Source organism: Antennarius striatus, chromosome 18, assembly GCF_040054535.1.
Source record: "Antennarius striatus isolate MH-2024 chromosome 18, ASM4005453v1, whole genome shotgun sequence".
NCBI classification, from domain to species: domain Eukaryota; kingdom Metazoa; phylum Chordata; class Actinopteri; order Lophiiformes; family Antennariidae; genus Antennarius; species Antennarius striatus.
In genome coordinates, this window is record NC_090793.1 from 1,602,711 (window position 1) to 1,617,368 (window position 14,658).

At 46.9% G+C, this 14,658-nt stretch overlaps 1 protein-coding gene across 1 annotated transcript; it reads left to right on the forward strand.

Moving 5' to 3' along the window:
- Positions 1 to 808: 808 nt before the first annotated feature.
- LOC137611928 (integrin beta-1-like) lies at positions 809 to 14,523 on the forward strand. Its single transcript, XM_068340102.1, has 16 exons — positions 809 to 1,133; positions 6,563 to 6,629; positions 6,761 to 6,846; positions 8,298 to 8,520; positions 8,600 to 8,770; positions 8,859 to 9,097; positions 9,177 to 9,332; positions 10,252 to 10,347; positions 10,435 to 10,524; positions 10,607 to 10,747; positions 10,904 to 11,106; positions 11,195 to 11,433; positions 11,508 to 11,730; positions 12,606 to 12,838; positions 12,925 to 13,091; positions 13,538 to 14,523. Exons 2-16 carry the CDS (start codon positions 6,563 to 6,565, stop codon positions 13,601 to 13,603), a joined length of 2,400 nt encoding a protein of 799 aa, XP_068196203.1. The 5' UTR covers positions 809 to 1,133; the 3' UTR covers positions 13,604 to 14,523.
- The last annotated feature ends 135 nt before the right edge of the window (positions 14,524 to 14,658 follow it).

Below are 14,658 nucleotides of genomic sequence, written 5' to 3' on the forward strand. Positions count from 1 at the left end.
GAACCACACAGACTCAGAGGGAACTAATCAGACCCGAGGGAACCAATCAGACCCCGAGGGAACCAATCAGACCCAGAGGGAACCAATCAGACCCAGAGGGAGCCACACAGACCCAGAGGGAGCATGCACACTCCATATAGAACGGCCTCATGTCAGTCAAGGATTCGAACCCACAACCTTCTCACAGCGACAGTTCTAAACATCACACCATCCTGAGCGATACCATAGTGATAAAAATATGTTCTTGCAGCGAATTAGACATCGCTTCTTTTGGACTATTTTAACTGTTATAATATGTTGCCATGACAACCAGTCTAGCTGTGATATGACGTCATCCCCTCTAGGAGGTCAAGATCTGGTGACTCCAGAATGTCAGCAGGGGACGCATCTTTAGAGTTGGGTTTAATACGAAAGTCTTTAAGCAGTGAAAATTAAATCTGATCAACTTTAGAAGAGAAATGAAGATCAAGATGAAACAATAAATTTGATTATTAATTATTATTATTAATTACAACAATTAATTTTATAACTAATAATTAGTATTAATTATTAATAATTATTATAAAAAAATATTATTTAATAACCCCCAAAAGACGACATTAAACATGACGCAGACGCAGATTCATCCAATCAAACAGTCTTTCGAGTCACTTCCTGAGTGTATGATCGTTTGACCTCATTACGTGCGCGTGTGCACGCGCGCGCGGCCCCACTCCAGAGGTGAGGTCTGGGCTCTCCGCCGCCCGGTGTGTTCGTTTCCAAGCCCTCAGCGTCCCGCTGCTCTTCCTGTGTGGGCGGGGTCTAACCAGAAAAGAAGAGTATCGCATCATCGGGGGCATTAAAACTGCCCCGGAACACCACCGGAGCGGCGGCCGCATCGCGTTCGGGAGACTCATCGCTTGTTAAATATACCGGTTCGAACGGGAAAAGTTTATCTGTAGCACCGGAACCGTTAGCCGGTGGCTAACCGGGACGCTCCGTGTTTGGCCGGAAGCCAGGCGGCTGATTAGCTAAAACAAAGCGGACCCTCATCACGGCTTGAAGCTAGCTTTAATACCCGCAGGAGAGGACTTCAACGGGGGCAAATGTTCCTCTAGAAACCGGCTGAAACTTCTTCTCGGTGCCACAAAAAGGTACGTGTTGTTATTTCAACCCACATTTATTCACCCGGTCACGTTTGTAGCGACTGAAAGTCACCGAACGACCGGAGAAAGGAGGCAGGAATGCCCGTCTTAGGGTGTGGAGAGGTGCGGTAGGCTAGCGGCGGAAAGTTCGCTCCTAACGGTCCCACAGCCGGACGGCGCTCAAAAGGTTAAACACACACCTTTTTTAGGTGTTTTAATTAATATTTAAATATTTTAATTAATATTAATGTTAATTATAGTCGACATAAACAGACTAAACTTCTTTACAAGTCGTTATAACCCTTCATTCAGAGGTTATGAAGTGTTAAAAGTTCACCTACTTGTGTCATCTCTCAAAAAAATGTGTGGTTTTATTTCTTTATTGTGGTTTATTTCAATAAAACTGATACTGAAGCTTTCTAGAATCAATGAATATAAAATAAGCATCCTTTTTCTAGCCTTTTTAAAGTATTTTTTATGTTTGCAATGGGTGTTAATGTTGAGAAACTAGTGAATAAAATAGTCGTGTTTATGTGAAAATTATTAATACTTGGTGGAAAAATCTGATTATCGCTTCAGTCATCAATCAAAATGTCTTTTTTTTTTCTCCATTTACTGGAAAGAGGAGATTGTTTTTCAGCGACATCTGGTCTTCTTTAGGAATGCTCTTAAAAGCACTTTGGGTCCATTTGTCCTGCTGGGCTTTTTCACAATTTGTCTAGAAAAAAAACAACAAACGTTTGCAGATGTCGTTTAAAACATCTAGTTTTGAACATGTATGGAAAGATCAGGGATGCTTTGGAAGTTTAACACCTTTAAAGGAAAGAAGAAACCATCCAAAAACAAGCCAAAGTGAGGTTGGACTTGTAGAGAATCTGGTCTGGTTGCATCATGAAACATATAAACTGTGGTTTGAGGATCTCGTCGTCTTAAAGGAGGTCAGTCTTGGTTAACCAGACTGTAAAGACTCTTGTCCAGCCAATCCCACAGCTCTGAATCAGCAGCGCTACGCTGTTAGCATGCAGGACAAGACGGGTCTTGTCTGCCTGGCTTTGCCTCCTGTAAAGGAATTACCGCCTGAGGCCGTGGTTTTTTTCCCCGGCCGTGTTGGGTCTCTAGGAACCAGCGGTCTGAGCTCAACCAGCTTCACGCTGCAAGGCTTCATTTAGACGTCGTCATGACACAAACATGCGTGTTCTAGAAGCATGAGGGAGTCGATTTGGACCTCGACTCGCTGAATCACTTCCCTTAGTTACGCTGTTGTGATGTTCAAACAGTTGAGGCGCTACGCTAGCAGCGTCCAGCGCCAGCTGGAAGCGTCGCGTTTGGCTTTTACCCAGCAGCCCCACTTTGTACGATCTCCTCAAGAGATGAGTCATGGGTGGTGGGGTTTCCAACCCAACGTCAGAAGGGTCGTGGAAGAAAGAGGAGGTGTGCTTGATCGCTCCAAAGTTGACCTATTTATTTATGATCGTTCATAAAAGTTTGGTGATCGCCTTATTAATCAGTCATAATCCAAACACCCGACACAAAAACGATCAAACCAATAGATTGTTCAGCCTTAACGGGATGAAATGCATCGTTATTCGATTTAATGTTACTTCATAAACATGAAAATACCAAAACGTACATTAACGTATCAATCATAAAAGGAAGAGAAGTACTGTAATCCCTCGTGGATACGCGCCTCAAGATGAGTGGCTTTACTCCATCGCGGATTTTTAGTAGGTGGTCACGCGATACCGTACATAAACGTATGGTATCAGGGTTCATAAATTTTCAAATTACCGTAAATGATAAAATAAATCGTTCGTGGCTGTATCGCGGAATTTCGATATTTGCAGGTGGTTCTGGAACGCGTTAACCTTGAGGAATGAGGGATTACTTTACCGTAATTTCTGGACTACTGACCATATCTGAATATAAACCGCAGACGTTGAGGTGTTACAACATCGGATATTAACACGGAAAAACTTTGAAACCTTTTAATTACTGTGTTTTTTCCAAACAATGAAACACCGCTACCGTTTCCAGCGTCTCGATTGATCGATTGATTCCAATCTTGCGTTTAGCAGTTTTCCAACTTCGATAGATTGTCTTTTAACTTGAAACCTGCGTCATGTGACTTTCTTGGCGTGTATTTTTCATAGCGGCTTATATTCCAGAGAATACGGTAACTAAAGTTAAAATGTAAGCGTCTTTGCTCGTGACTGTAAGGAAAAAGCCCCCCCCCCCCCATCAGAAAAACGCCAGCTGTCATCTGAAACCCAACTGTTGACGTTTCTACACGGTTTCAGTTCGCTGACCTACTGACCTGGGGGTTCAGGGGGTGGGGGGTGTGTGGAGAAGGCGCCCCGTGTTTCAGCTGTGGAGTCGGATCATAAGGAATGCGTTATCTCATCTCTCTGGGGAGGGAATGGGGGGTGGGGGGTGGGGGGGCACGGGATCGCTTCCATATGACAGAAAGCACCAAACAAGACTCTGTTCATCAGCTCTAACTGTTTCCAGATCAGCCGACACACACACACACGCACGCATGCGCACACACACACACACACACACACACACACACACACACACACACACACACACACACACACACACACTTCATCTTGTTTTACCACCAGGTCTATGTTCACATCCCTCAGATTGAGGTCGTGTAAAGAATGCTAGCTCAACTGTGGTCAAACTAGCTGAACGTTAGCTTGCAGACCTGTTAGCGTTGGGCGGATGGGGGGCCGGGGGGGGGGTGTACCGGTTGGTTGCCCGGTTGATTGCCGCCGGATGCACTTCCTGTTCTTTCAGCAGCAGCTAAAGAGGTGGGGTGTAGTTAGATACAGGAAGTGGATTTGGAGTCATGCTGAGTGTTTTTTTTTGGAGGGGGGGTAAACAGACTGGGAGGAGACTGTGACTTTCAACAGCCGGGACACACACACACACACACACACACACACAAAACTCTGTTTGTGTCCCAAACAAACGACCCCCCCCCCCCGGCAGGATCAGGGCTGACTTGTGTTGAGACGTTTTTTTGGGGCTTCAGTGCAACATTCAGTCAAGCCCAGGTGCATTGTGGGACAGACCAGTAGCTTGATGGACTGGGTGATGGGGGGGGGGGGGTTGTTGTGAGCTAGAATATGTGTCAGATTAGGCGGAGAGGGGGGTGGGGTAGGTCATGAAACATCTAGTAAACGTGGCGGTGTGTGACGTCATGAAGTTTGAGCTGCATGAGAACTTGTGAGGTGTGTAAAGGGTTAAATATTAACGCTCTAACATATTGGCTTCGTTATTTTTTACTGAGGTGGTTTTTATCTTTATTTGAACGAGCTGTGAGTGAAGTCATCACGTTTAGCGCAGGAGAAGCTAAGCGCTAATAAACCACAGGAAACAGGAAGCGTTGCTGTTTATTTATGTTGTTGTTGTTTTTTTTAGCTGTAGCAACGGTTCAGAACCCAACGACGGTTTCCTGCTGCTGTTGTGAGACCGTCTGGGTCACATGACAGTGATCACCAACTGTGTCTTCATGAGGACGACATCAATAATCAATGATCAATCGATATGCTCCTGCGTCGCCGTCAGATCAGAGGAGGAGAAACGGTTTCTGGCTGGAGATGAAATCTACTGTCTGAACCTGGTTCTGGTCCCTGGGGGGTTGGAACCAGAACTTGGAGGGGTTGGGGGGGTGGGGTGACGCTAACATTTAGCATCCTGAAGCAGGAGCGTGTGTCGTCTCGTCTCCTGACCATACAAAGTCATGCTTGGACGCGGGCCCTTAGTGCAAATATTAGGCTCTCAGATCTGTCATTGTGACTCTTCTCAGCACTCGGGGAGGGGGGGGGGGGTCTGGATTTCCTCCAAACAATTTGTACAACTATAAAAAAAAAAAAAAAGAAGCTCCTCCAGAAACATTTATGTACAGTGATCCCTCGTTACTCACGGTTAATGCGTTCCAGGAACCACCCGCAAAAAGTAAATTTTGCGATATAGTGACAAACTATTTTATTATTTATGATAATTTAAATGTTTCTGAACCACCTTCTATCTGTTTTACCTTTTCCCACACTCTGATAGACTGTTTAAAGCACTTTTGTGTCTCATGGAAGTCCGAGACTCACAGAACGTAGCGCACTTCCGGATGCCGTCAGCCAATAGAATGCACGTACGGTATCACGTGACTGTCTACTGTTTAGTGAAGCTGCGTGTTTTGATGCACAAATGCGTATTTTATCATCTGTGTCAGCATGTTACACGCTACATGCTTTCTCCTCTATGTGGACGATGTGCCGTTCTTGTTTTATCACGCTTCACACACACACACACACACACACGCCGTGGGTTCGCCGCCAGACGTAACCCGCCACCAGACGGATCCGTTGGTCTTATCAGCGACTCGTCTTCCTCCCAAAGCGGTGGTGTCATCGCTAACGCTGTCACTGACTCAGCTGTCGTTCGGTTTCTCTCAGCTGCTCTGAATTCTTCGGTGCTGAGATGTTTGAAATGTTTCGCGAAACTTTAAAAAAAAAATTTAACTCGTTTTTGTTCGTGGCAGGAATGACGAAGCGATGAAAGTAAAGAGGAGCAGATTGGTTGATGAGGTTTCCTTTAACACCGACCTGTTGAAGGCTGCTCCATGATGAACATTAGCATGCCCAGCTAGCGTAGCCATTAGCATCAGCATTGTGTGTGTGTGTGTGTGTGTGTGTGTGTGTGTGTATATCATCAACGGTTGGGTTTATGTCGGGCAGACGGTGAAGGCAAGTGTGTGAGATCCCAGGAGGAGGCAGCCTGACCAAACATGGCCACACACACACACACACACACACACACACACACACACACACACACACACACGTAGGCGTGAACACGCCCGCCCCCCTCCTCTGAGACGGAGCTGTGATCTCAGCTTCTCTTTCCACCAGCGACTCGCCTTCAGTTTAATCATTAACTTCTGTTCTGGTTAACGTTCAGCTGAACGAGTCACAGCACTGAGTCATCAGCAAAAGCTTTGAAACCCGGAGTCACGACTGTGGAGCTACTCGTCCTGAATGTCTGTGGATGAGACGAGCTGCTCCGGATTTCTCCCAGAATCCTCCTCTGTGGAGTTTTATCTGTGGAGATAACAGCTGGCCTGTAGCGGCACGAAGACTCCACAGCGAGTCACAGCGCAGGTATGTGGAGTGGGCGGAGCAATCCTCCATATAAGGAGGAATCGCTCCTCACGCTCCACCTCTGTGTCACCCGTGTGCAAAACGATGAGTGTTACCCTGGGCATCATGGGTAACGTGCCTGAACCTCTTGTTTGACCTGATCTGTGTTGTATTTTTAGTCAGACGTTTAAAAGGCTAGTTCCACTTAGCTTCGGTTAACAGTGGCATAGTGATGTCATCCAGTGGGCGGAGTTTCATCTTCCTCTAACACTGGGTTTCTTCTCCTTACAGATGGATCTGCGGTTACTCTTTATAGCGTCGCTATTGATGGTCCTGGGGGGCGGCGGGGCGCAGCAAGGTAAGAACCAGGACACGTCGTACCCTGACGTTTTGTGTTTGCACCAGCTGAAACCGTTTGGGGTTCGTCCCGCTTTCTTTTCTGGGCCCGACCCGGTTCCCTGAGCTGAGTTTTTGTGTTGCGTCTTCCAGACGGGAGCGTTTGCATCAAGGCCAACGCGCAGTCGTGTGGGGAGTGCATCCAGGTGTCCGAGTCGTGCGGCTGGTGCACGGACGAGGTGAGTTCCTCCGTCACGCATCCGTCCAAAAAAACACCGGTGATGTTAAACCGACACAAACCAACGATCCTGTTTAGTCACCTGATCCGGTTCCTGCCGTATTGATTCGTATTCGTCTTTATTTTGTAATTCAAAAAGGAAATATTTTCCTCGTTTGCTTCATTATTTATATGGTTTATTTGTGCTTGTTTGCCTAAAAACGAGTGGATAAATCCTCAGCATTAACATTGAACTGGTTAGAATTCTTCTTTCTCTAGGGAAGAGATTCTTTCCTTATAAATAACAATTAAATATCTTTACTGGCTGTTTTTGAGTCTTTTGCTTTACGACTTGTTGACTGCTGTAAAACTAAACTGCCTGTTTGAACAGGATCTAAATTATTCACATGAGCATCCTCGCGTCTCTCGGTGGTGTTTTTATCTTGTTAGCTTGTTTCCAGACGGCGCTGCATTCCTGTTAAATTACACCTGAGCTACCTGACCCAAAGCCCACAGAGTCACTGCGCGTCTTTATGTAACGCGTGCTTTGACTCGGCACCAGTTTGTCCTGACATCACCGACGATTCCTTGACTTGGTGGAGAATAAAAAGCTGCGGGTCATGTGATTCTGAAAGAATGGGGTCAAAGCCCTGTTAATGTTGAGTCCAATCCCGCGCTTTGCCTTGTGGGATATCATGTGGATCCAATCTGCCGTCTGAGTCATCTGCTTCTGGACGTCTCCTGCTGGCCTGAATCCGGCGTTACGACTTGTTCTTCTCTCCTCTGGGAGCTTTAACTCATTAGCGGTCGCTACCGCGTGCCATCCTTTATCCATTTCACATGGAAAGTTGTTTTTTTAAAAAAGTTTTTTCTGCTGGATGCCCTCCCTAAATCGTCTTTATTGCTTTGTTACATCCCGTGAAGCGGTGATGTATTGTAATTGTCAGTGTTCTTCCGTCCGTCCACCAGATATCATCACAACCATTGCAGATAGAAAGATGAAACAAAAAGCACATGACTCGGGCAGCAACGGGAATAAAAATGAGATGATGACCTTGACCCTGAGAAAATTAGGTCAAGGTCAAATTTCAACTTTTGTACTTTTTTTTTTTTGCATATATCTCAGGAGCCAGATAAGATAGAAAGACGAAACTAAAAGCGTTATATTCAGGGAGGCAAGGGGATGGAAATTAGGTCACAACCTTGACCTTGACAAACTAGGTCAAGGTGTGTACCTTTTTAGGTTCACATCTCTGAAACCTGATGAGATTTAATCACAAAACAAAAAGCAACATTTTCAGGAAGCCAGAGGCACAAAAATGTGTAGGTCAGGGTAAAATTCAGGGGTGTTGCAGGATGTTGCAGTCTCTGACTGCCTTGTCTGGCTCTGGACTGGTCAACGGGATTCGGGGAAGCCGCCTTGTTTTGTCGTCACTGTAAAACAATCTCAAAATCCTTGGCGTTACTCAACAGACCTTCCTGGACGTGGGCGAGTCCAAGTCGGCCCGCTGTGATGACCTCGAGTCCCTGAGGAAGAGAAACTGCGCTGCCGTCAAAATCGAGAACCCGCGCGGGCGCATCACAATCGACAAGAACAAACCCGTCACCAACCGCAAGAAGGACGTGGCCGAGAAGCTGAAGCCGGAGCAGATCACCCAGATCCAGCCCCAGAAACTCACCCTGACGCTCCGATCTGGTACGCACCCTGCTGAGCGTGCACTTTTTTGCGTGAAGCAACGACGTCCTGAGCGTTTCCTGTTTCCTGTCTCCCGAAGGTGAGCCCCAGACGTTTGAGCTGAAGTTCAAACGCGCAGAGGACTACCCCATCGACCTCTACTACCTGATGGACCTCTCCTTCTCCATGAAGGACGATTTGGAGAACGTGAAGAACCTGGGAACCGACCTGATGAGGGAAATGCAGGAGATCACCTCCGATTTCAGGATCGGTAGGAGAATTTCCTGCCAATGGGGGACGATACGTGGTTTTCAAGACTGTCAAGTAAACGCCGCGTGTTCCCCTCCTCCACCCTTTAGGTTTCGGCTCGTTCGTGGAGAAGACGGTCATGCCGTACATCAGCACCACGCCGGCCCGCCTCATCAACCCCTGCACGGGCAACCAGAACTGCACCAGCCCCTTCAGCTACAAGAACGTCCTCAAGTTGACCAACAAGGGTGACGAGTTCAACCGGCTGGTCAGCCAGCAGCAGATCTCAGGCAACCTGGACTCCCCCGAGGGGGGCTTCGACGCCATCATGCAGGTGGCGGTCTGTGAGGTAAGAAGGGGGTGTTTCCTGCTGGCTGTCAGCGGATTGGTGTAGAGATTTGACGGTTGTTGGGTCTCTGTGGTACCAGGAGCAGATCGGTTGGAGGAACGTGACGCGTCTGCTGGTCTTCTCCACCGACGCCGGGTTCCACTTCGCCGGCGACGGCAAACTGGGTGGCATCGTCCTCCCCAACGACGGGAAGTGTCACCTGGAGAACAACATGTACACCATGAGCCACTACTATGTAAGTTTAGTATGGGATATACAGGAATTCCTCAAGATATGAACACCCAACTTACGAACATTCGTAGATACGAACAACGGTGCGCCGCCGTATCCGACTATAGTTCCCCTTTCTGCCACAACCGCCGGTGAGCAGCGCAACACGAACACCCCGTAGGTTCAGATTTCATGTGTCATGTTAACATGACTCAGCAGATGTCAGACTCAGTGAACAGTTTGCTCTGATGTCACTTCCTGTGGTCTTTTGGTCTTTCCTGTTACCGTCATCTGTAGCATTTCCTCCTTCTTTTCTCCACATCTCTGTGAACTTCTGAGCAGGAAACGAACCCACAATGCATTTCTGTTCATGGAGACGTTCACCAACATGGAGACTGAAGACAATTCTGGTCGGGTTGAAAGTTAGAAATGTAGACGATAGACTACCTGTCACGAAACATTTATTTATTATTAATGGGGTCGTCCTCCTGTAGGAACTAAATGATGTAGGAACCAATGTTGTCCTCCTGTAGGAACTAAATGATGTAGGAACCAATGTTGTCCTCCTGTAGGAACTAAATGATGTAGGAACCAATGTTGGTCTGGTCAGGTTTCTGTCAGGAAACATTAACTGACGCTAACGCTGAACTGAATCTTTTACTAGTTGATGTTAACTATTGGTGGATTAACTGAGAAACTTTATGAACTCAAACAGTCATCAAACATGAAGGGGCGTGTCTGACTTGATGAGCAGGAAGTGACATCAGCGCGTAGTTCATATTTTATTTTATTTATGTGTTGTTTTAATGTCCTGTAATTGTTTCTGGTCAGTCTGAGGGAATAGAACTTTAGTATTTAGAGTAGTAATGACATTACTTTATTATTTACAGTAATAATGACATTTAACTGAAGCTGATGCTAATGCTAACTGGCGTCTCCCACAGGATTACCCCTCCATCGCCCACCTGGTCCAGAAGCTCAGCGACCACAACATTCAGACCATCTTCGCCGTCACCGATGAATTCCAGCCAGTTTACAAGGTGAACTTTGTGTTTCCTGAACGCCGTCGCTCGTCCGTCGCTTCCTTCTCACGGGTTCTGACCTTTGACCTCTCGCCTGTCCTTCAGGAGCTGAAGAACCTCATCCCTAAATCAGCTGTTGGGACGCTGTCCTCCAACTCCAGCAACGTGATCAAGCTCATCATCGACGCGTACAACGTGAGTCAAATCGCGTCCTGAGACAGCGTCACGCTGACTCCAGATCTGACCTCTGGCCTCTGACCCGTCTCGTGTCGAACAGTCTCTGTCGTCCGAGGTCATCCTGGAGAACGGGCGGCTGCCGGAGGGCGTGTCCATCAGCTACAAGTCCATCTGTAAGAACGGCGTGGAGGCGACCGGAGACAACGGCCGCAAGTGTTCCAACATCTCCATCGGAGACGAGGTAGAAATGATAAGAAGCAGTCGTCATGACGATAAATTCCAAGTTCAGAAGCCTGATTCTGGCTGACAAGCTCCGCCCAGCCCTCCCCCATGGAAAAACATGGCATCTACAATCATTTTTAGTGATTTAAGGAGACTCCTCCTTCCGGGTTTCCAGGTGTTTTTCAAGATCTCCGTGGAAACCCAGAAGTGTCCGTCACACGGGAGGAGCGAGAGCATCAAAATCAAACCGCTGGGCTTCACCGAGGAGGTGGAGGTGGTGCTGAACTTCATCTGCGACTGTCAGTGCGCCGCCGAGGGCGAGCCCGACAGCGAAAAGTGTCACGAGGGCAACGGGACCTTCGAGTGCGGAGCCTGCAAGTAGGTCCCCGACCTGAAAAAACGAGTTCCGGCCGCGTCATGTCGATGCTGATCGACCCGTTTTTTTGTTTTTTTTTCCCCTCGTCAGGTGCAACGACGGGCGCATCGGGCGTCTCTGCGAGTGCAGCAAGGATGACGTGCGGACGGATGACCTGGACGCCAACTGCCGGAAGGACAACGGTACGGACATCTGCAGCAACAACGGCGACTGCGTCTGCGGCACCTGCGAGTGCAACAAGCGCGAGAACCCGGCCGAGATCTACAACGGGAAATACTGCGAGTGCGACAACTTCAACTGCGACCGTTCCAACAACAAGCTGTGCGGAGGTGAGACGCGGCGGAGATGCACACGCGGCGGGGTTTTAAAGTCCGTGGCGACTGACGGCGCCTGTCTCCACCAGGACACGGACGCTGCGAGTGCAGGAAGTGCATCTGCGACGCCAACTACACCGGCAGCGCCTGCGACTGCTCCATGGACATCTCCACCTGCCTCGCCAAGAACGGCCAGATCTGCAACGGCCGGGGGAAGTGCGACTGCGGCATCTGCAAGTGCACCGACCCCAAGTTCCAGGGCGCCACCTGCGAGGCCTGCCCCACCTGCCCCGGAGTCTGCGACGAGCACAAGTCAGTCTGAGGCGCCAAGGGCAGCAACTAACTCACTTTATAACTAGATAACTAATTAACTAGTTTTTGAACAAACTAACTAGGTGTTTACAGTACGGTAACTAGGTTTTTAAGTAACTAGGTTTTAAACTAACTAGTTTTTGGACTAACTAACCAACAAGGTCTTATTCAAACTAGGCTCGAACTAAGTTTCGAACTAATTGGGCTTTGAACTAACAAGGTTTCAAACTAACTACTTAGTTCAAAAACTAGTTAGTTTAAAAGCCTAACTAGTTTTTGAACTAACTAACCAACTAATTTGTTTTTGAATGAACTAACTAGTTTTTGAACCAACTAACTAGTTTTTGAACTAACCAACTAACTAGGTTTTAAACTAATTGGGTTTTGAACTAACAAGGTTTTAAACTGAGTACTTAGGTTTTTAAACTAACTAGTTTTTGAAGTAACTAGTTTTTAACTAACTAGTTTTTGAACTAACCTACTAACTAGTTTTTGAACCAACTAACTAGTTTTTGAACCAACTAACTAGTTTTTGAACTAACCAACTAGCTAGGTTTTAAACTAAGTGGGTTTTGAACTAACTACTTAGTTCTAAAACTAGTTAGTTTAAAAACGTAACTAGTTTTTGAAGTAACTAATCAACTAACTAGTTTTGAAGTAGCTAGTTTTTGAACTAACTCACGAGGTTCATTTTAAATAATAAGTTAAAACCTCGTATTTGTGTTATTATTAATTATTGTTTATGTTTATTATTTATTTTTACACTGTTTATGTTTACTCTTTTACACCAGTCCCGCTCTACGTGCTTACAGTCTCCCCTCGGGGACGAATGAATAAAGTTTTATTGAATTGAACTGAACGGGCCGTGCTTCCAGACACTGCGTCCAGTGCCGGGCGTTCGAGGCGGGCGAGAAGAAGGACACGTGCAAACGTGACTGCGACTACTTCCAGCTGATGAAGGTGAAGGACCGCGAGAAGCTGCCGCAGCCCACCGACCAGAGCTTCCCGCTGAGTCACTGCAAAGTACGGGACGACAACGACTGCTGGTTCTACTACACCTACGCCATCAGGAACGAGACCAAGGAGGTGTACGTGGTGGAGACGCTGGGTAAGGTGCCGGGCCGCGCGTTGGCGACGCCCCCTGACTGGCGGGCGCTAAAAACGCTGAGACCTTCCTGTCTCCTGCCCCCTCAGAATGCCCGGCGGGGCCCGACATCATCCCCATCGTGGCGGGCGTGGTGGCGGGCATCGTGCTGATCGGCCTCGCCCTGCTGCTCATCTGGAAGCTGCTCATGATCATCCACGACCGCCGCGAGTTCGCCAAGTTCGAGAAGGAGAAGATGAACGCCAAGTGGGACACGGTGAGTCGGCGGTGACGAAATCGATCCGCGTCCGCGGGGAGATTAGACGGAAATAATCCCAAAATAGGGAACAGATTAAGTTACAAGCTTGAGGTTATAACTCCAGCTGTTTGGTTTGGAAGTACAGTAATCAGATTACTGCACAGGACGCCTCTGTCAGGCTGATCCTCAGAAGGAGGGGCCTTCAGCTGACACTGCTGCCTCTCGCTGGTCACATGGTACAACTGCACGACCATATAAGGCAAGAAAGCCTAGAGAAAGGAGGCCTGCTCCGACTGAGGGGAAAGGGAGAAATAATTGAAGAAGTAGTAGAAAGTTAGCTGTCGTGTATTTTATTCCCCTCTGGTCTTCTGCTCCCAAACGTGGTTGATGTCTTATCTACATCCCATAATATAAACGAGAGTCTGCTTTAGCTCTTCCTGATCGTCCTTTCCTCTCTCCTTCAGGGCGAGAATCCCATCTACAAAAGCGCCGTGACGACCGTCGTCAATCCAAAGTACGAGGGCAAATGATGGAGCGGCGCCGTCGCCGCGACAACACTGTACGGAGAGGAGGGGAGGGGTCTAAAACTCACTGTTGGTTTTTATCGTTGTAGTCACCAAAATGATAGCGAAGCCTTTTTGCCACTATTCCCGTTTGTTTTTCGCTGACTCGTCTGTTTGTTTTTTTCTGTGCATCTGAAACGCGTTCAGTCCGTAAAGCGTTTCCTCCGCCGGACACGAGAGAGAGAGAGAGAGAAAGAGTGTGTGTGTGTGTGTGTGTGTGTTTCGTGTTTCCATCTCGCCATCCAACCGTCGTCGGATGTGGGATCACGCAGAGGATGGGCCATTCCCAGCGATGAGGTGTGTACAGTCGGATCTGGAGTCCCTGTTAAGCCATATGTATTCACAACAGGACTGAAAGGGTTTGAGTGTGTTTTTTATTATTCCAAGTGACTTAAGTCCATTTGAACAATCAATGTAAGTGTATCTTAAGTCTAGAAAAGAGTTTCCTGGGCTGCATTTCTAGATTCCAGTGGTCTTATTCTTTGGCTCCGGGTCTTTTTACTTAATTTAAAGCCAACTCAGGTCCATAATTCCTCACAGCGAAGCCAAAAACACACCAAACCTGCCTTGTTTGCTCGCTAAATCTGCTTGTTTTTGTTGTGTTTGTAGAAAATAATTTGGAGAAGGGTTCCACTTTTTCTATCAACTCCTTCATGGTGCCTCGATCAAATGTTTTGTTTTTGTTTTTTTACCGAAAAAAAAAAAAATTGTGATAAAGTCATCTAGTTTTAAAGATTTTGCAGGAAGAGAATCTGTAGAATTTATGGGTTTGTAAAGGAAGAAAAAAGGTTTAAACCTATCGATTGTTTGTAAGTGCCTTTTTTAATTTTGACACATTCACATTTCTGTATTTCTGAAATTATTTATTGAATAAACTTTTAAAACAATCTTGTTTCTCCTCTGTAAAAAATATTGTGCAGTGAATTTTTAATTTTAAATTCAGATTTTGTTGATTTAAATTTGATTTTAATTAATTAATTTAACGTGTGTTTGATACATAAACACAAATCCACAGCTGGTAT

Excerpts from the sequence above, each read along its gene's own strand:
- LOC137611928 (XM_068340102.1), top strand. The coding sequence starts at position 6,563 with ATGGATCTGCGGTTACTCTTTATAGCGTCGCTATTGATGGTCCTGGGG. Across the intron at positions 9,098-9,176 it reads TGCAGGTGGCGGTCTGTGAG|GAGCAGATCGGTTGGAGGAA; the intron begins GTAAGAAGGGGG and ends CTGTGGTACCAG. Across the intron at positions 10,525-10,606 it reads TCATCATCGACGCGTACAAC|TCTCTGTCGTCCGAGGTCAT; the intron begins GTGAGTCAAATC and ends CGTGTCGAACAG.